This window comes from Macrotis lagotis, chromosome 1 (genome assembly GCF_037893015.1).
Source record: "Macrotis lagotis isolate mMagLag1 chromosome 1, bilby.v1.9.chrom.fasta, whole genome shotgun sequence".
In the NCBI taxonomy this organism is placed as follows: domain Eukaryota; kingdom Metazoa; phylum Chordata; class Mammalia; order Peramelemorphia; family Peramelidae; genus Macrotis; species Macrotis lagotis.
Window position 1 is genome coordinate 900,272,180 of NC_133658.1, and position 19,364 is coordinate 900,291,543.

At 52.0% G+C, this 19,364-nt stretch overlaps 4 protein-coding genes across 21 annotated transcripts in view; 1 reads left to right on the plus strand and 3 right to left on the minus strand.

The window, feature by feature from the left end:
* ATP4A (ATPase H+/K+ transporting subunit alpha) overlaps positions 1-19,364 on the plus strand; it is a 112,669-nt gene that overhangs the window by 12,540 nt on the left and 80,765 nt on the right. The window lies entirely within an intron of this gene.
* Positions 398-4,070, minus strand: LOC141491670 (cytochrome c oxidase subunit 6B1). The gene is made up of 4 exons (XM_074192551.1): positions 3,957-4,070; positions 1,600-1,718; positions 1,000-1,100; positions 398-592 (listed from the first exon to the last, which is right to left on the minus strand). Exons 2-4 carry the CDS (start codon positions 1,703-1,705, stop codon positions 539-541), a joined length of 261 nt encoding a protein of 86 aa, XP_074048652.1. The 5' UTR covers positions 1,706-1,718; positions 3,957-4,070; the 3' UTR covers positions 398-538.
* On the minus strand, positions 10,881-14,694 carry ETV2 (ETS variant transcription factor 2). 2 transcript variants are annotated; one of them, XM_074218887.1, is made up of 7 exons: positions 14,244-14,694; positions 13,318-13,419; positions 13,111-13,203; positions 12,543-12,599; positions 11,904-12,284; positions 11,430-11,542; positions 10,881-11,116 (listed from the first exon to the last, which is right to left on the minus strand). In XM_074218887.1, the coding sequence occupies exons 2-7, from the start codon at positions 13,385-13,387 to the stop codon at positions 10,958-10,960; spliced, it is 873 nt and encodes a 290-aa protein (XP_074074988.1). In that variant the 5' UTR covers positions 13,388-13,419; positions 14,244-14,694; the 3' UTR covers positions 10,881-10,957. The 2 variants fall into 2 exon arrangements, with proteins under 2 accessions (XP_074074988.1, XP_074074987.1); XM_074218886.1 differs by having other exon boundaries at positions 13,888-14,691.
* LOC141509378 (RNA-binding protein 42-like) lies at positions 15,658-19,324 on the minus strand. 9 transcript variants are annotated; one of them, XM_074218885.1, is made up of 10 exons: positions 18,922-19,121; positions 18,453-18,567; positions 18,237-18,324; positions 18,072-18,149; positions 17,501-17,566; positions 17,233-17,387; positions 16,555-16,890; positions 16,252-16,369; positions 15,957-16,151; positions 15,665-15,879 (listed from the first exon to the last, which is right to left on the minus strand). In XM_074218885.1, exons 1-10 carry the CDS (start codon positions 19,047-19,049, stop codon positions 15,767-15,769), a joined length of 1,392 nt encoding a protein of 463 aa, XP_074074986.1. In that variant the 5' UTR covers positions 19,050-19,121; the 3' UTR covers positions 15,665-15,766. The 9 variants fall into 9 exon arrangements, with proteins under 9 accessions (XP_074074985.1, XP_074074980.1, XP_074074979.1 ...); XM_074218884.1 differs by having other exon boundaries at positions 15,658-15,879; positions 18,072-18,324; positions 18,922-19,324; XM_074218879.1 differs by having other exon boundaries at positions 15,661-15,879; positions 17,233-17,384; positions 17,501-17,563; positions 18,072-18,324; positions 18,922-19,128.

Here is a 19,364-nt window from a genome sequence, read left to right on the forward strand (position 1 = left end):
GAACTGGACTTTAAGAACCCATCTCCTTTGCCTTCCCACCAAAGCATAGGGACCCCCTAGAGAGGAGATGCATGGTTTTGATGGTGAACATCTCTCCCAAACCCTCCAAAAATCACACTTAATCTCTAGAGTGAAGAAAATCCTGCCTGCAGTCAGCTCATCATACCCAAGAAATGCTGTTCCTCAAAATGTTTTGAGATACCTAGGATGGGGCTTATGAAACATTACCCACAGGTCAAGTCTAGTGCCTCCAGGTTCAGGGCACCAGAAGTCTAAGATCAAGGCCAGGGAACAAGAAGGGTCCAAGTTGGGGAAGGTGGGTAATGTTTCTCCTCTCCTCCCCTCCTTCCTTTCCTCTTTAGTTTGCTGTGGACACTCACAGACACTTGACACCTGCTCGATTCCAACACAGTTTATTTTAACATGATTCAGGTTCCCCAGAGCAGGGGGAGTCACAGATCACATTCCCCCACTCTGAAAGAAGAAGGGATCCAGCCCCAGACATTGGGGTGGGGACAAGGGAGGAAGAGGAAGCAGCTCAGATCTTCCCAGGGAAGGTTTCTTCTGCTCTGCGATCATCCCAAGTATTCACCTATAAGTGACAGAAAAATTCAAATCTGCTTTAGTTGAGTTTCTCCCTCTTCCCCGGCCTGATCCTATTTATTACATGTGACCCACACTCATGGGGTTATTCCATGCCATCTTACAGAAAAGGGAAAGATCCAGGGGAGGGAAGGCCGGAGCTGTGCTCAGTATCACACAGAGGGCTAAGGCTAGTACCTAGGCCTCCTGGCTCTAGGACACAATTTGATCCTGAACTGTAGGGAGCTAACTCTAATCAGGAGTGTCGGAAAGAGAGGTCTCCTTGCAAGCTGGAGGGACATCTTTGCACCCCAGTTAGAAGAGTCACTAGAAGCAAGCAGGATGGACTCAGTATAGTGTCACTTCAGTCAGATTCCACCCTTAAATCTCCAAACAAAGGCTCCCAGAGCCACGTACCCAGGACAGGGGACAGATGGACTTGTAGACACGTTTATACCACTGGCAGACAGACACATCACCACCTTTCTCAGTCATGGCCTTCTCACAACGATGAAAATCTAGGAGGTAAAGGAAAAGGGGCTTAGTAGCTGCCTTGGAGGATAAAGGAGAAGCCCCTGGAGTCTGGGAAAAACAAACCTGGATCTCAGGGTCTGAGATCCCAAGAGGAGATCAGATACCTGGGAATCCATTCAATTTAACATGCACTTATCATCTGCTCTGTACCAAGGACAAATATCTCTTTCCTCCATGGGCTAACATCTTATTGAACTAGAGATATAGGGAAGGGAAGGATTCTTAACAATTTTTTGTATAATGCTTCCCTTTGGTTGTCTAGAGAATTTTGTGGCTATGGTCTCAAAAGAATGTTTTCAATGCACAAAAATAAAATACATAGAATTTTGGAAAAAACTCATATTGAAATACATTTTTATTGTATTGTTTGCATTTAAATTGAATGTTTTTTAGTTAAAGAAAAACCTCTGTTCTGAACTGAGGTGTAGAACTCCAGCTAGTGCTGGATGTTGGCGGGCCTGGGGAGGGAGGCCCCCTGCATACCTAGGTAGTTCTGCCAGCAGTTGCGGGTCTGGTTTTGATTGGGGAAGCGGCTGTCGAAGGGTGCAGTGCGGTAGTTTCGGATCTTGGTCTTGATGTCTTCAGACATGGTGACTCTTGGACTGGAGAGAGAGAGAGCAGAGGGTCACTCTCAGTTCCCCAAGGCCAACAGGATGCCTCTCCCCCACCCCATTGGGGTCTCTCCTGTGAACCTAGAAGTAGCAGGGAGAAAGCTAGAATTCTGGACCAAGACTGACTCTATGTGGTGGGGAAGGGGGGGGGTAGGGTCTGGGGGGCATGAGGTAATGGCTGGTCTCCGTGCAGGGTGGATGGTTGAGCTGTAGTGCATTAAGTCCAGATACAATCAATGTGGAAGGGGGCTGAGTGGATGGAAGGGTCCACTGAGGTTAAGAAAATCTGGCAGATGGGGTAGAGGGTTGTGTCCTAAAACACACAGATGTGTGGAAAAGGTAGGATACACAGTTATAAACTAGAGAGGGTGGACTATAAAGCAGTATTTAAGATGGGGGTACACTATCTATTAGCATTATAGAGAGTGAGATACTCTATATGGATACATTATATAGGTGAAGATAGTTTATCAGGATGTACTGGAAATGGACAGAAATAGTGACAAGAGGTGCTGGGGCACATATGGGGGGTCTGTGAGGAGTGGATATGCAGTATATAGTACAAAAAAGGTGGGGTATCTGATATATGGGAGTGCTGGGAGAGTGGTATTTGGGGACTGTGGTTCAGGCAAGTGAAAAAGTTAGGATAAGATTTAAGAATGTGGGATAGGTGGGAAATTATAGAGGCGTGTCACATTCGGGAAAGAATAGAGAGGATGTGGGGTACATATGGTGTTTATGTAGCAGACAGATGAAAAGGTGGGTACAAGGTGGGTATAAAAAGGGTGATGAGCAGTATGGGGGAACAGAAATAGATATAGAGAATAGGAAGAATATAGATTGTATAAGTGGGACATGTGGCATATTTAGGGGGTACAGTATTCAGGCAAGAGGAAGAGGCTGAGATACATGCAACGGGCTGGGCGGACAGTGGGGTGTGGGGTCTATAGGAGGATGTGCAGTAAACAGGCCAACGTAGATGGTGGGGTCTATAGGAGGATCTACAGTATACAGGCCAGTATAGATGGTGGGGTGCAGGGTCTACAGGAGGATCTACAGGTCAGTATAGATGGTGGGGTACAGGGTCTATGGGAGGATATGCAGTAAATGGGTCAGTGTAGATGGTGGGGTGCAGGGTCTACAGGAGAATCTACAGAATACAGGTCAGTATAGACAGTGCGGTACAGGATCTATGGGAGGATCTACAATAAAGGGGCAGAATAGATGGTGGAGTGTGGGGTCTATAGATGAATCTACAGTAAGGGGGCCAGTATAGATGGTGGGGTGCGGGGTCTATGGGAGGATATGCAGTAAATGGGTCAGTGTAGATGGTGGGGTGCAGGGTCTATGGGAGAATCTACAGAATACAGGTCAGTATAGACAGTGGGGTACAGGGTCTATGGGAGGATCTACGATAAAGGGGCAGTATAGATGGTGGAATGTGGGGTCTACAGATGAATCTACAGTAAGGGGGCAGCATAGATGGTGGGGTGTGGAGTCTATAGGTGAATCTACAGTAAGGGGGTAGCATAGACGGTGGGGTGCTGGGTCTATAGGTGAATCCGCAGTAAGGGGGCAGCATAGACGGTGGGGTGCTGGGTCTATAGGTGAATCCACAGTAAGGGAGCAGTATAGACGGTGGGGTGCTGGGTCTATGGGTGAATCCACAGTAAGGGGGCAGTATAGACGGCAGGGTGCTGGGTCTATAGGTGAATCTACAGTAAGGGGGCAGTATAGACAGTGGGGTGCTGGGTCTATAGGTGAATCTACAGTAAAGGGGCAGTACAGACGGTGGGGTGCTGGGTCTATAGGTGAATCTACAGTAAGGGGGCAGTACAGACAGTGGGGTGCTGGGTCTATAGGTGAATCTACAGTAAGGGGGCAGCATAGAAGGTGGGTGTGGGGTCTATAGGTGAATGCACAGTAAGGGGGCAGTACAGACGGTGCGTGCGGGGGTCTATAGGTGAATCCACAGTAAGGGGGCAGTACAGACGGTGGGGTGCGGGGTCTATAGGTGAATGCACAGTAAGGGGGCAGCATAGATGGTGGGGTGCTGGGTCTATAGGTGAATCCGCAGTAAGGGGGCAGTACAGACGGGGGGGGGGCGCAGACGAGCGCAGACAGGTGCGTGCAGAGGGCGGGGCGGGGGCGGCTGGCAGGCGCCTGCGGGACTTGGGGTGCGGGCGCCTGGGGGAGCGGGGCCCCGGCATGTCGGGGGGGGGGGGTCACCTGAGGTCGCCTCCGCCGCCGTCAGGCTCTGTAGACGCTGCTCCTCCCGCGGACGCCGCAAACTCAATGTGACCCTCAACACTACGGGTCCGAGGCCGGAAGCGGAAGCGCAGGCCCGGGACGGGGGAGGAGCGGGAGGAGGCGAGGCGAGGACTTCCGGCGAGGCTAGAGCGGCCTCGGAGCCGGGTGGGAGGGCTGCGCGCCCCCATTGGGCCAGCGGACCCATCTGTCCTGTCCTGGAGAGCCAATCTGCATTGAGAGCGCAGGAGCCGGTTTCTGACCCCGCCCCTTTGCTCCTTCTCCCGCCCTCATTCAAAAGCCAGACTTTTCTTTTCTTTTAGAAATTATTATAACATTCATTGAAAATAAATTTTCATTCCCAATTCAGCGCCGAGCCTGGAGTCAGAAAGACCTGAGTTCCCCATCTGTAAAATGAGCTGGAGGAGGAAATGGCAAATCATTCCAGTGTCTTTGCCAAGAAATCCCCAAGCAAAAAAAAAAAAAAAGAAAAAGAAAAAAAATCCCCAAGTAGGGTCACGGAGAGTCAGAAACAGCAGGACACCAATCAAATAAACAAATGTATATATACATATATACACATATACACATATACATATATACATATATACATATATACATATATACATAATATGAACGATTATTTATTTTGAATTTTACAATTTTCCCCTAATCTTGCTTCCCTCCTCCCACCCCTCACAGAAGGCAGTCTGTTAGTCTTTTTCTGTTAGTCTTTATTTATTAGATCAATGGTATTCATTGATCTAAGTTGAATGTGATGAGAGAAATCATATCCTTAAGGAAGAAAAATATGAGATAGCAAAATTACATAATAAGATAACGGTGCCTTTTAAATTAAAGGTAATGCAAACAAGTAAATATTAAGAAAAATAAAGTAGGGGCGTCTAGGTGGCTCAGTGGATAGAGCACCGGCCCTGGAGTCAGGAGGACCTGAGTTTAAATCCGACCTTAATAATGACCTAGCTGTGTGGCCTTGGGCAAGCCACGTAACCCCATTGCCTTGCAAAAAAGAAAAATAAAGTGGGAAAAAAGTGTGCTTCAATCTCCACTAATTATTAGTTATCTCTTTGGAGCAGTTTTCATTATAAATTCTTGGAAATGTATCATCCATTGTCTTGATCAGAGCCCCTAAATCCTTCTCTGTTGATCACTGTTACAATGTTGCTACTATTATGCACAGTCATTTCCCGGTTCTGCTCACTTCACTTTGCAACATTTCAGTGAAGCTCTCAGGTTTTTCTAAAATCATCCTGCTTCATGGCTTCAATGGTTTAAGCCTTTATCATCTGGATATTCCCACTTTCACCTACAATTTAAGTTGGTCTGGTCACTGAGCGGAGTCCTGATCTTTTTGTAGCCTACTGAGCTATCTGCACCTATCCTGTGCTGGGTGTTGGTATAGGTTGACCTCAGAACTAGGGTCTTACCCACATAATCTGGCCCTATGTGGGGCCCAGGTTGTGTTCTGAGGGGATTGTTTGTCCCCACAAAGTCTCTGTGGTACTGTATTAGGCAGATAAAGGGATGGCTTCAGTTGTCTCCCCTCATTTGAACTGGTTTGGGGGTATAGCCTATATATCCTCCTTATTTGAATGAATCATACTGTATGTGATTGGAAGGAGAAATCTTTTTCTTAGGGTCCTCTGAGGGTAATGTCTCACAAATTCAACCTGCCAATCTGGGAAATCAACCCACTCACTACCTGGCAATAGAAGATTGCGATGAATTGTCTCTCCTGGAGCCCCTTATGTCTTCTATTTTTATGTATATGTGCATGCCTTCCTTTCTATATATTCCTGTTGGTTACCCCCCTTTTTGTTACTATTTTATTCTTATTTAAGGGTAGCAAGTGCTTAAAGCAATGGCCCTAGAGTCAGGAATATCTGCATTCAAATCCAGCCTCAGACACTTACTAGCTGTATGACCATGGACAAGTCACCTAACCCTATTTGCCTCAGTTTCCTCATCTGTCAAATGAATTGGAGAAGGAAGTGATAAACCACCCCAGTAACATTGCTGAGAAAATCCCAAATGAGGTCCTGAAACATTGAATGCAGTTGAAACAGTTGAACAACAACATTTCTTAATTATCTATAAAGGCATGAATCAACAGCTATTATGTGTGTGTGCTGCCCAAGGGTTTTGGGGTATTAAAGGAGGAATATCACTTCTGCTGTGACAGATCGCTGAGCCTGTTTCAGAGCTGCCTGGCCACCTTGGGTGTCCACCTAGGACTCTCATCTGTGGCTCCAAGAAGCTATAGTATGTGCAGCAGCCACACCCCAGTAAAACCATCTCCACAGATGGGTGAAAGTAGATTGAGGGTAATGCATAGGCCTCAAATCCAATGGGGAGTTGGATAAGAATTATTTATCCCAAGCATGTGAAGACTTCCCCTGGTGAAATGAACTGATGAAAACAATTTGTCTCAAGGGTCTTGGAGGTGACTAAAGTAGGCACTTTGGAGCCTTAGAGCTAGGTCAGACATTGAAGAGACCAAGGTCATCCACTGCATCATAGCCAGTCAGTAACCTTGACTTTTGTTCTGCCACTGGACTTCCTTGACTATGGAAGAGAGAATGAAGCTGATGACTTTGTGCAGCTCTGCCTTACTTATATCCAGTTCATACTTGAGTCAAGATGTCATGAGTCTTTTTGGAAGCAAAGACAAACATCCTGAACATGTTGTTTAGATTCCTAAGCACAGAAAAGGAATCGTCAAGAAATGCTTTGCATCCTTCTGATCTTTATTGTACCTTTGTGTCTTACTCTTTTGACTTTATTCTGTGTAGACTAAAATGTTAATTAGTAAAATATTTGTGATGTTGGGATATAATTATTTTATTTGGATCTTTGATTTTATCCACATAGGGAAATCCAAGTGAAAAAACTCCTACCAATACAGATCAGTAACATTTCTAATGCATAGTCTTGGAGATGCCTAGAGGTAGTGAAAGGTTAAATTTACAAGTCCAAGGTCATACAGTCACATTGAATGTAACTTGTCCTGTCTCTAAGGACATCTTTTACTATGACATGTTGCCTTCTTACCCTTGCTTTGGTATTGGGATTCTGATGTTTATTGTGATGGATATTTGCAGAATATTCATGAATATTCCTAGTAACATTACAGGTACTGCCAGATCTTCCTCTGAAAGGAGGAATACAACCTAGGATAAACTTTTTCTTTTTTTATCTTGGTCTTCTTGGATTTACAAGGGATCTGGGGAGGGAGGAAGGAAGCAAGACAAGATAGATTCTGGGGCCTTTCTACCATGAAGGATTGTTACTGTTGCTTATCCTACCTATGATAGATGAGCTGTGATTTAAAAAGGGACTTTCCAGCAGAATTGAAAGAGCAATTATTGAGAACAGGAGGAGGATGGGCTGGCTGTCCCTGCTTCAGCTGAACCCAGCCTTAAGGTAAAAACAGGGCCTACCTGCTGTCCAGATGTGAAAATCAGTAACAGCTGTGATGTGTTCTGCCTAGCTATTGGTCAGGATCAGAAAAGCTGAGCCTCCTAAGAGTCTTGAGCCTCTTTGAACATCAGCCCCCATTGTCCTTATAGGGTGTTATTATTTTCATGAACAGAGAAGTTAATTGGAAATTCTCACCATGAAAGGAGGGGCTAGGATTGGATGCCAAGTAGCCTGGGCTTTTACAAACTGAACACCATCTGTTGCCCAGTAGGGATATTACCAATTCTTTGCTGCCACAAACGAGGCAGCTATGAAGATTTTTGTACAAGTGAAGTTTTTACCCGTTTCCATCATCTCTTCAGGGTATAGACCCAGTAGTGGTATTGCTGGATCAAAGGGGATGCACATTTTTGTTGCCTTTTGGGTATAATTCCAAACTGCTCTCCAGAAAGGCTGGATGAGTTCGCAGCTCCACCAACAATGCATTAGTGTCCAAGATTTCCCTCATCCCTTCCAACATTGATCATTGTCCTTTCTGGTCATATTGGCCAGTCTGAGAGGTGTGAGGTGGTATCTCAGAGATACTTTAATTTGCATTTCTCTAATAAGTAATGATTTAGAGCAATTTTTCATAGACTATGGATCGATTTGATTTCCTCATCTGTAAATTGCCTTTGCATATCCTCTGACCATTTGTCAATTGCCTCCCAACACTTTCAACTAAAGTCTTTATTTATACTTAAGTGAAAAAAATTGAAGTTATTGGCTGAGAATTCTATCTTTCCCCATTCTCCTTGGTCCTTTCCCACCCCTTCTCATAACTCCCAGATTCATTTCTTATTCTTTCTTCAATTATTTATTCCAATCTCTATTGAAGCTCTCCACAACATCCTGGCTCCCATTTCCTCTCTCTTCTGGCTGCTAGCTTCCAGAAACATTTGCTTTATCTAATCACCAAATCTCTTCCAATCTATTTTTTCCCCTACAGATTGTAAACATGCCCAAGTCTTCCCCTTCTTCAAAAAAACCCCCCACACAATCCCACTATCTAGCTAACTATTGTTCCATGTTTCTCTTCCTTTTCTGAATCTTGACTTCTGGAAGAAGCTATCTATACATTGTCTCAACTTCCTTTTTCACTCTATTAATCCTTTGGAATCTGTATTCTGATCTCATCACTTGAGTGAGCTTGCTCTCTTCAAAGTCACCAAAAATCTCCTATCAAAAGTAATGGCCTCTTATTTCTCAATCTTTTTTTTCTTTGACAACCTTTGATGTTGTCACTTTCTCTTTCCTCTCTCCTCTGTGGTTCTCTTGGTTCTCCTGCCAGCTGTCTGTTCTCTGACCCTTCCTCTTCAGTCTGCTGCTCTGTCATTTATGTCATGTCTGCCAGGAGTGTTCCCTAAAATTCTGTCCTGGGCCTCTTCCCTTTTTTCTCTCTGCTTTCTCTTTTAGTGATCTCATCAGTTCACAAGGATTCAATAATCATGCATATGACAATATGCATATGACTCCCAGATCTCTCCACTCCTGGTTTCTTTCTTGTGATGCAGCTTCTTATCACCAAGCGCTCATTGAGCATCCTGTGGGAACCTCAAATTCAGCATGTCCCAAAGAGAATTCTTTATTCCCCCATCCCCAAAACTCTTTTCCCAAGCTTCTTTAATACCATCACTCCAGAGTCAAAACTTCGATATCATCTTGGACACCTCACTCCCATGCCACGATTGAAATCAGTTGCCAAGTCTCCTTTCTGTTGGAGGAGGCTGGGAGGTCCAATGGATAGGGCTGCACTTGGGAGTTAGGAAAGCTTAAATTCAAATCTTGCCTTTGATACCTCTTATTCTGTTCCCTCTTCTGTAAAATGGGGGTAATAGCACCTACTTCTCACAGGGCTGTGGTGAGAATAAAGTGGAATATTTACTTGTAAAGTGTTTGGCTTAAACTGCTGTCCAAACGCTAGCTAGTATTTTTCTCTGCCTCTTCCTCTAGAGATGCCCCTTCTCATTGTCTTGCATCTATACCGTTAAAATGGTCTTTTTCTGTTTCCCATTCTCAAGCCTTTCTCCCATTCCAGTTGTCTCTCATAGCAACCAGTGATTTTCCTAAAAAGCTGATCTGACCATATTTGCCCTACGCAACGAATTCTTGTGGTTTCAAATCAAGTATCAAATAGATCGTGTCAAATGGAAACTCTGTGTGGTGTGTGTAAAATCGGGATTAAGTAATTTGCCCAAGGCCACAGAGCTAGCTAGCTAAATGTCTTGAGGCTGGATTTGAATTCATGTCCTCCAGACTTCAGTGGTGGTGATCTATCTGCTGCACCACTTAGCTGCCCTCCAGCTCTTAAATGCCTCTCCCTGCTCCCTTCTCTTTCCCACCTCACTTTTTAGCTCCCCTTCATCTTTTTCTCTTCTCTCCCCCTCTTCCTCTTTCCCCTTTCTTCCCTCTTCATTTCTTCTCTCCCCATCTATCTCTCTACTTCCCCCTTCTCTCCATCTCTCCCCCTTTCTTTCCCATTCCTCTCCCCACCCTTCTCTTTCTCTATCCCTCTCCATCTCTCTTTTCCCATCTCTTTCCTTCCTCCCCTCTCCCCCTCCATCCCTGGAATGTATTCCTCCCCCTCTACCCCTTATCCCTGGTTTTCTTAAAGCATCATGTTAAAGCCAACCTTCATGAAATCTCTCCCGATGGCTGCCCCTGTCAGGACACTCCCTCTTCCCCAATTCTGCACTTTGGCTCATTGGCCAGTCCCTGTTACATTCCCGAGCCTTCTATCCTACCGAATGCTCCTTGAGAACAGGAACTAAAGCCTCATGTCTGTGTTTCTTTCGATTATCACCAAGAGAGTAACTGCTTAATAAAATGCTAGTCATTTGATCCAGAAAGGATATAGTGCAAATATTATTGTCATTTACATACAGCAAAGTTGAGCCTGAGAAGATTGGAGGGGATTTCTTAGAATCAGTCAATTCATCCACAAACATTAAAGCCCTACTATGTGTCAAATGCTCTGTGCAAAAAAACGCAATACTTCCTGCCCTCAAGGAGCTTACATACTAGGTGGGGAGAATAAGCTGGGTTTGGTTTGGCAGCTAAGGATCTCCGTTTTCTTGCCTTTCTGCTCACTTTTAACTCCAGGACTCCACTTTGGAGAGCATCTGGTACCCAGAGCTGGATAATAGGGCCCACACAGATGTTGGGAGGTGGGCCAGTGGCCCCGGGAGGGTGCAGCCACAGCAGAGGGCCAGCTCTGGAGGGGAAGTCTCCGTTTTCTTCAGCAGCCCTCCCATCATTTCCTGGGGGTGGTGGTGGTGGTGTGTGTGGTTGGGGTGTATTTGATGGAGGGTGGAGGGGCCCAGAAGGCTGGAGTCGGAAGAGTGGAGGCTGAAGGGAAGGTCCGAGGTCGGGGAGCCTGGGAGTCCGAGGACTTCCCTCGGGATAGAGAGAGACGCTCAGAGGCGCTTGGAGGAGTCCGAGGTTTTATTCCTCCCGCGTGTGCCCCCAGTCCCCCCCCCTGCATGTGGCTCTCGGCCGTCGGGTCAGGGCAGGTCGGGGACACGGCCCCCAAATCGATAAGTGTACTTTCGGCCGCCGCTCTTGTGCACGATGTCCCGGCGGTAATAGTAACGCAGACCCCGGCTCAGTTTCTCGTAGTTCATTCCCGGCTTCTTTTTCCGCTCCCCCCACAAGCGGGCCACCTGCGCAGAGCGAGACCAGCTGTGGAGCACCTGGCCGCGGGCCCCCCAAGCCCAGGGGAACCGGGGGGGGGGGGGGACAGGTGCAGGCAGGGGCAGGGAGGGGCAAGGGCGGGGCTAGGGGCAGGATCGGGGGTCAGGGGCAGGTGCGGGGAGGGGTAGGTGTGGAGAGGAGAAGGGGCAGGATCAGGGGCAAGAGCCGAGGGGGCGGGGGCAAGGACAGGGGCGGGAAGGGGTAGGTGTGGGGAGGGGAAGGGGCAGAATCAGGGCCTGGGGCAGGTGTGGGGAGGGGGAGGAAGCGCAGCTGGCGCCTTACCTCCTTTGGGTCGCACAGCTGGAACTCCCGGCTGTTCCCTGTCCAGCGGATGCAACCCTCACCCGCTCGGTCCCGGAGAAGTTCCAGCAGAAATTGCCAGAGCTGAATGGGACCTGAGGAGAGGGTGGGTGGGTGAGAACGCAGGTGAGCAGCCTCCCAGTCTCTTTTCCTCAAAGCCTCCTTATACCCCCCCCCCCCCGAGTGTGGGTGCTCGATTCACACAATTCGAACTTCCCTTTCCAGGACCCCACGGGCACCATCACGGGGCATCCTCAGCCCCAGTTCCCCACCTCCCGCTTCATCCGCCGCCCAGCGACCCCAGCCCCAGCTCTAGCCCCCCTTACTCCGGGACTCCAGCGTCCGATTTGCCGATAGCAGCCCCCCGCTCTCTTCTCTCAAGCCGCAGCGCTGTATCTCCTCAGGATCCCCTTTCCCCTCTCCCCCAATTTCAATGGGATCTTAGCGGTCACTTACCGCGGTGGCCAGTCCTGGGGCCTCGGGGGGCCGCGGCGCGGTCCTGGCGTGGCGTCGGGTTGGAAGGGACTGCACACCCGCTCGAGGGGGCTGGACATTGCGAAGGTTGGCTCAGCCCCCAGGTGGCGGGATGGTCCCTCGTGGCGGGGCCAGTGCTGCCTCCCTCCCAACAAGGGCCGATGGAGCAGTCCCAGTGGGGAGGGCCGCTTGGGGCAGAGGGGGCGGCCCACGAGGGGAAGCTGGCCTGGCTCGGGGGGAGCTCCGTGATCCCCGCGCTTTCCGAGTGGGTGAAGGGAGTAGGGCCGCAGGGCTGGGAGGCTGGGTTGAGCCACGCAGAGTCGCTCCAGTCTCCGGACCACTGAAGGTTCAAGGAGCAGGCGTCTAGGAGGAGAGACCTTGTCACGGTCTGGACAGGTGCAGGCAGGCGCAGGGGCCCCCACCCCAAGGGCAAAGACTCCCTCTCCTCCCTCACTTGGGGAGCTCCAGGAATTCGACTCCTCGATGACGGTCCCTGAATTCACTTGGAGGATATTCGAGGGGACTCTCTCTCCCCAGTCTGCGCCCTTCCCAGAAACCTTGGCTCCCTAATCTCCTCCTTCATCTACGTAGGGGCCTGAAGGCAGACCTCCAAGGACTCACCAGTCCCCCACGGAAATTCGGGCAACAGGAAACCCGAGCCGCATTCGTTAGCCGGTTCTGGGGAGGGAGGAGGGAGGAGGGAGTAAGCATCACTCTGCCCCGTCCTGGGGACCCAGGAGTGCTCCCCGCCCCCATCTTCTGAAAGCCTGGCCTCCAGCATATCTCCCTAGCCCCGAAACTGATTTTCTGCCTAATTTCATTTCCACCTTCCGAGCCTTTGCAGGCTGTTGAACCCTTTCCCTGCACTCCTTTCTCCCCCCCCTCCATTAAGGTATTTTTCTAGCTCAAACATCACCTTCTCCAAGAGGTCTTATCTGATCCCACCAGCTGCTAATACTTCTGAAAATCACGTGCATTGAGTTTATTTTTTAAAATATTTATACAATAAATTCAAGCTTCTCCCTGTAGACTGTAAGCTCCCGGAGGACAGGCTCATAGTAGAAAGTTCACAAATATTCATTGATTCGGGTCTTAGGTCTCCAGTACCCGTTCTCTCGGACCCACCTATCCGTTCCACTACCCCCAGCTCTTGCCCCTAAATGGTTCTATACTTCCCACCTCTCCTTACCTTTCCATCCTATCCCCAGGGGCCTAGGGTCCAAGCCTCTGGGGTCTGACACGGTGGAAGTCTTCGAGTTATAAAAATCTGCTTCTCCTGAGGCTGGAGCGGGGAAGGCAAAGGGCCTGGAGTTAGGGCCTCACGATTTTCAGAATGGGGTTAGGGTCAGGTGGGCCGGTATTGCTCATCCCTCCCCCGACCCCCCTGGCATTGTACCTAGGCCTGGGTGCTCCAGGGGCACGTCCTGCAGTGCTAGCTCATCCCAGCAAAGCCAGTTGAGGTCCATGGTCTCTTGTGGTTGACCGCAGCGGCAGGGTGCTAGGAAGGAGAGAGGCCCATGAGACGGGGTACTCAGTCAGCCAGGTGCAACCCGCTGACTCAGAGATCCCAGGGGATTCAGAGAGAGCTCGGGGAACCCCCTCCAGCCACCTCATCTGACAGACCCCAGTGGATTTTTAAAATTCATTTTTCACTCTCTCCAGGAATCTGTTCCTCAATTCCCCCCAGGAGACTGGACCCTTGCTGAGGTAGCATCCTTGAGGTCCCAATGAGTCCTGAAATCCTTCGCTCTCTCAGCAGCCCAAGGAATCCGGTGCCCCCCGATCCCAGTCATTCTTCCAATCCTCCAGGGGCTTCGGGTTCTCCGACCCTCCCCTCCATAGCCCCAGGCATCGGACACTCCAGACCCTCCCTCAGGGACCCAGGCCTCGGAGGTTCTCCCATCCTCCCTCGTGGCCCCAAGGCATCCCGCTCTCCTCGAGTCCCAAGTCCCCGTGGCGCACTCACCTCTCTGGTGGTGTTCTGTCCCTCACCCCCGGGGTCCTCGGCCCCATTTCATACACAAGCCCCCCTCCCTACTCTCTGGGGAGGGGGCATATTTTCCGACACGTCAGAGACTTTTGGAATTGGGAAGGGGTCAGGTTGCAATTGCAGCAGGGGGCGGGGTTGCGCCGGGGACTCATCCCGAGTGGTGGACCGGCCATCTCGAAGGCTAGACATCTCCCGGGGAGTCCTAGGACACCCTCTTTATTCTGACTTTCCTCAATGGAGTCTACTCTAACTTGGGGCCTCGTCTTGCTAGCTTGAGGGGCAGGGGGGGGTTGGGGGGCGCAGGTCCGATCCCCCCAGCACCAGCCCCTCACTCTCAGGGCCGCGGAGTCCGAGTCAGCCGGGCTGCCTGGAGAGGGGGGGATCAAGCGAGCTAGCGAGCCCCAGCCCCTGGCCACCCCTAGCCCCGCTCTCAGGGGCTTGAGCGTCTGCCTCTGTCGCAGCTGCTGGGCGAAACCCGCTGCTCGAGGGATGGGCGGTGGGTGGCTCTGGAGGATTTGGGGGACCTGAGGCAGGGTGTGGAGGGGCTCGCTGTGGGGTCTGTGGGCAACTTTAGTAGGCTGAGACTTGGGAAGCAGCGCTGAGCCTCAGGGAGCTTAGACATGGGGACCCGGAGCGGGGTCTCTGGGCTGGGAGGGGGCTGCGGGGCCGATGGTCTGGCGAGTGGCTCTGGGGCCGGCTCGAACTCTTATCTCCGGAAGTGGGGGATTTCCGGCTGGGCCCCCCGGGGGCTGACGTCACAATCGGCGAGCGTGACGGGCTTGGGGAGGGGGGATTGGAGTCTCCGAGGGTCGTCTCGCTCAGACACCCCAGCCTTGGATCCTGCCTCTTTTAGGGGGGATGGGCTTGCCCCTTCTTTCTTCAGGAAAGCCCCTTGGTACTCCATTTCCCAACACCCCATCCAAGGAGAGCGAGGGTTGCCTTGTGAGCTGGGCCCTATTGATTCCAGTCCCAAGTGGCCAGCTAGCGGGGGGCCTATAGGGATGATAGACTCCCTGAGCAGAGGCTCCAAGGACTCCATCCCTGCCTTCTGGCTGCACCTTCTCCAAGGGCCCCCCCTCCATTTCTCCTCTCAGCATCTGCCACTGTTTCCTCATCTGTGGTGCCTTAGTCCCAGTTTGTCTCCTTGCTTTTGTTCCTAGGGCTCAGTTTCCTCATGTGTAATTGGGCAGCGATGCCCATGAAATCTTAGCCCCCCACTGGCTCCAGTAAGGCTCAAAACTGCACATATGTACGGGTCTGTAAATCTTGGGAGACAAAGAAGGGGCAGCTCCCATTGTTTCCCAAACCCTCCTGAGCCTCTATCTGTTTCTCCATCTGACTCTTCCTGTTTCTGTCCTCCATCACTCAATGTGTGTTTACTTTAATCTTTGAGTTGGTCTGGTCCTCTTCCCCCCCACCCAAGACCCTGGAAAATCGGCTGGGGGGGTCTAGCCCAAGAGGGGAGGGGACCCCCCAAGGTCATTTCCTGTTGGAGGATGGGCTCCATTCTGACCCTTAACCACCCCCCCCAGTGTAATGGAAAATATGACATCACAGAATCCAAAGGAGGGGAAAGCCATTTGTTTGGGCTTTTCCTGGGACAGATCCCTCCTCCTCAGCAGCTACCATCCTTCTTAGAGAAGGACTCCTAGGGTCTCATCTTCCCAAACTTTGCCCCCCCACCCCCAACTTGAGAAGTTGGTAGGCCCTGGATGGCTGATGTCAAGATGGCAACTTGATGACAAAATGCGCTAGAGTTGTCTGATTGAAAGAATTCAAATTTATTCCGATTGGGGACAGGGGCAAGGTTATCATCTTAGGGGATAAGGGGGAATCTTGGGGGGGGGGGTCTGGGCTATCTAAGCCCTAGTTTCTTCTTCTCCTTTTGCTTCTTCCTCACAACATCCAGGTTGCGGTCCTTCCACATACTCTTGCGCAGCTTGATGGGACGTGAGCCCACATACTTCCCTGGGGGGAGAGAGCTGGGTCAGTCAGGGCATCTGGGCTCGGGGCACCGGACTTGGGGGCCTCAGGATCCGACTTACCGTTCATCTCCCTCATGGCCCGCACATAGTCACTGGGGTCCTTGAAACTGACAAAGCCGTAACCCTTGGTCTTCCCTGTGCGCTTATCCCGGATCACTTTGGCCTTGAGGAAGGAGGGGAACCTGCTGAAGGCTCTGGCCAAAATGTCATCATTCACCTCATTGCCCAGGTCCCCACAGAAGATCCGGAAGTCATCTAGGCCACAAAGGGAGAGGGAGGAGAAGATGGCCTCCTTTCACCACCTCTGCCCCAGCCTCTCCTCAGCCTCGGGCTCCAGTAGCCTCTCATCTTTTACCTGCATCCCACTCCAGGAGGCTGGGGTCTTCCCAACTGCTCCCTGCTGCTGTTCGGATGCAACGCTTTAGTTTCTCTGGCTTCCCTTTCTTCTTGTCCTCACCCAAAGGCTCTGGGACCTGAGAGGATGTGGCAGGGGTAAGGACTGAAGAATCTTTGGGAGCAGACCCTAAGGTAAAATTTTCTCAACTCAAGTATTTTATTCAATGTCCACTGTTGGGAAAGATTCCCCGATACCCTCCGAATCACCTTTGCCCTCCTCAGAGCCACCCCTATGCTGTTCTCAACAGAGGTCCATACTGACCTCGAGGGCCATGAGTCCCGGAGGTGGCTGGGGTTCGGGCCGAGGCCGGGGCCTGGGTCTGAGGGACAGGAGCTCAGGGATTCTCAAAGGTGGAAGCAGACCCCGAACGACTTCCAGGGGTAGAGGCAGGGGTTCTGGCTCAGGCAGGGGCATGGCCAAGGGCAGGGGGAGGCTGGGCCCAATGACTGCAGCAGCTCCTGGGCCCCCCACAGCTGCACCTGCTTCTTCCAGTCCTGCAGCTGCAGCAGCTGCCACAGCCACAGCAGCAGCTTCCTCTTTCTCTTTCAGCCCCAGGCCCAGGCCCAGGCCTAGTTCCCGAGGGGCTGGAGGCTCCTCCTGCCAAACAAGGAGATGAAGGCATCAGAGAAATAGAGGAGAAATGATGGGCCTTGGAACCGAGTTATGGCCAGAGCGGGCCCACTATCCCTACCTCCAAGGCCAGCAGGCACTCACAGCTCAGAATGTGAAATACCTGAGGGGGATGAGTGGAGGGAGCAGGAAAAAAGAGATGGAAATGAAGATGAAATAGAACAAGAAAGGGAGATACACAGAGGGAAACAGGGAAAACTGAAGTACAGAAATCTAAGGGAGACCCAAAGGGACACTGATGACACACTCAAAGTTGGAGAAATATAAGTGTCCCCACATGTTCCTTTCTCATATGCAGTGGACACTCACTGGGGGGGGCCTCAGGGTTGCCATTGTGCCAAGTGGGGGTCCTGGTGCCCGGGCCATAGGTGGCAACATCATGGGAGGTCCAGGGGGCCCAGGCAGGGGAGGCCCTACCAGGGCCTGGTGTGGTGGCCGAAGAGCCATGGGCCGTGGGCCACCTGCTGAAAAGAGAGGAAATATATGGTGAAGGGGGTCCTTGAGTCTCTGAGGTGCCGGGGGACGCCAAAGAGGGGATGGGGCCGGGCCAGGAACATTCCCTGGGCCCTTCTCTCACCCGCTCTCTGCAGCACATGGGGGACGAAGGCTGGGCGCAGGATGGGGGGACGCTGCGGGGGCACTGCTGAGAGACACAGAGATGGAGACAGGGCGTGAAGGGTCATGTCTCAGGTCCCAGGGTTCAGGGGTTGAGACATTTTTCATGGGGTGCTGGGGTCACTGCTGGCATTTCTAGAGTCAATCTTTTGAATCTCAGGGAGATCAGGGATCATTGGGATGTATGTGGGAGGAGGGAATGGGATTCTAGAAGGTTAGATGACGTTTCTGAGGGTTTGACAGTATCTTTTGGGGTCCCTTGGGTTACCAGGTCTCTGCAAAAGTACTACAGTTAGGAGATGCGTGCGTGTGTGTGTGTGTGTGTGTGTGTGTGTGTGTGTGTGTGTAAGCGTAATTGCTGGGAGTGCTAGGGGCTCTGGAAAGAATCCTGAGGAAGTCTCAAAATCTTAGAGGGATTTCCTGGGTTGATTAATTAATTTGAATGGATGGGTGGAAGGGAAAGAGCCTAGGGGTATGAGTGTGTGTTGGGGCAGAGAATGTTGAATCCTAGGCTTTGAGTCCTGGGCACTGACCCGCCCGGCGAAGGAACATGGCATCTCGGGCCTCGGGGCTGTCAAGACGTCCTCTATCTCCACCAGGGCCAAAACCAACTGTGGGAGAGAAAAAAACTGCATGGGTGGATGGACCACCTCGCTGCCTCCTTCTTGACCCTCCCTCATACTTCCTTCCCAACTCACCAGGACCCACAAAGGGGCCAGGGGGACCTACAATGGGAGCAATTACTGTGGCTGCTGCTGCTGCCCGGGCCTCCAGGCTCTGCTGGACCTGACCGGGGGGAGGACAAGAGAAAGAGGTCAGTGAAGGAGGGACAAAGGGTAAAAAGCCGGCTTGGAATGAACGAATCAGTTGAACGGTCCGGTCTACACCCAGGAAAGCACACCATACCCCCCTACCTGCTGGTAGGTGTTGGTGGCAATGATTGGGCGGATCACAGGTGCAGGCTCCACAGCTGGCACAACTGGGGCTGGAATCCCAGATATCGGAGCCCCCAAGACTTCCTGCTCAAACCTGTGGGGCAGAAATGCGAAAGGTTTCAGACATAAAATCTCTGGGGACGGCGGCAGACTCGGGAATGCCAGGGCAGAGGGTCGGAGCCGGAAGAGGCGAGGGGGTGCCCGGAGACGTCCCGCCGGCCGGAGTCTGACACTTTGGGGGCAGGACGAATCCTGAGGAAAAGCGGCAGGGGCGGGGCAGAGGAGACGAAACCAGAGCGGGCGGGGGAGGCCCCAGAGGCCCGCGCCGAGGAGACCCCAGGGGGCCGGGGTGGGCACGGCCGCCCCCCGCCCAGCAGGTCTCCCCCCCACTCGCGGGCTGCTGGGGGGAGGCCGCCCGGCCCGGGGCGCGGCGGGGGAGGGGGCTCACAGGGCCATCTCCGCCTCCATCTCTTTCAGTCGCTCCTCGCCGCTCTTCCCGGGCAGGCCGGGCCCCGGGCCCGCGGGCAAGGCTCCCCCCGCGACCGGGAGTCCCGGAGGCGGCCCTGTCCCTGCCATCGTCGTCGCCACTGTCGCTTCCGCCGCGGACACCGTCTGCCGTCCGAGCGGGCGCACGTCGATGACGCCAGGACGCACGTGCTCCGTCGGACCCAACCAGCTCCGCTCTGCGCGGGTCCGGCAGGCGCGCAAGCGCAGTTGCTTCCTCGCAGCCTGGGCCAACGAGAGCTCGCGGAGCCGGAGGCCACGCCCCCAGCCTGCAACTTTGTTTCCATCGCCCGGCACTTCCCCGCAGGGAGGACGGGGCGGGGGCGGGGCCGTCCCCTCCACGGCCGGCTCGGACCCGGGCTCAGGGCTCAGCCCGCCAGTAACTGG

Coding starts and splice junctions, on each gene's coding strand:
- LOC141491670 (XM_074192551.1), bottom strand. CDS start 1,705: ATGTCTGAAGACATCAAGACCAAGATCCGAAACTACCGCACTGCACCC. Junction 1,101..1,599: donor CTGCTGGCAGAACTACCTAG/GTATGCAGGGGG, acceptor TTTACCTCCTAG/ATTTTCATCGTTGTGAGAAG. Junction 593..999: donor CCATCTGTCCCCTGTCCTGG/GTACGTGGCTCT, acceptor TGTCACTTATAG/GTGAATACTTGGGATGATCG.
- ETV2 (XM_074218887.1), bottom strand. CDS start 13,387: ATGGACCTCAACTGGCTTTGCTGGGATGAGCTAGCACTGCAGGACGTG. Junction 13,204..13,317: donor CCTGGAGCACCCAGGCCTAG/GTACAATGCCAG, acceptor TCCCCGCTCCAG/CCTCAGGAGAAGCAGATTTT. Junction 11,543..11,903: donor CCCCAGGACTGGCCACCGCG/GTAAGTGACCGC, acceptor CCCTCTCCTCAG/GTCCCATTCAGCTCTGGCAA.
- LOC141509378 (XM_074218884.1), bottom strand. CDS start 19,049: ATGGCAGGGACAGGGCCGCCTCCGGGACTCCCGGTCGCGGGGGGAGCC. Junction 16,370..16,554: donor CGGGACTCATGGCCCTCGAG/GTCAGTATGGAC, acceptor ACATCCTCTCAG/GTCCCAGAGCCTTTGGGTGA. Junction 16,152..16,251: donor CCTCCTGGAGTGGGATGCAG/GTAAAAGATGAG, acceptor TTTGTGGCCTAG/ATGACTTCCGGATCTTCTGT.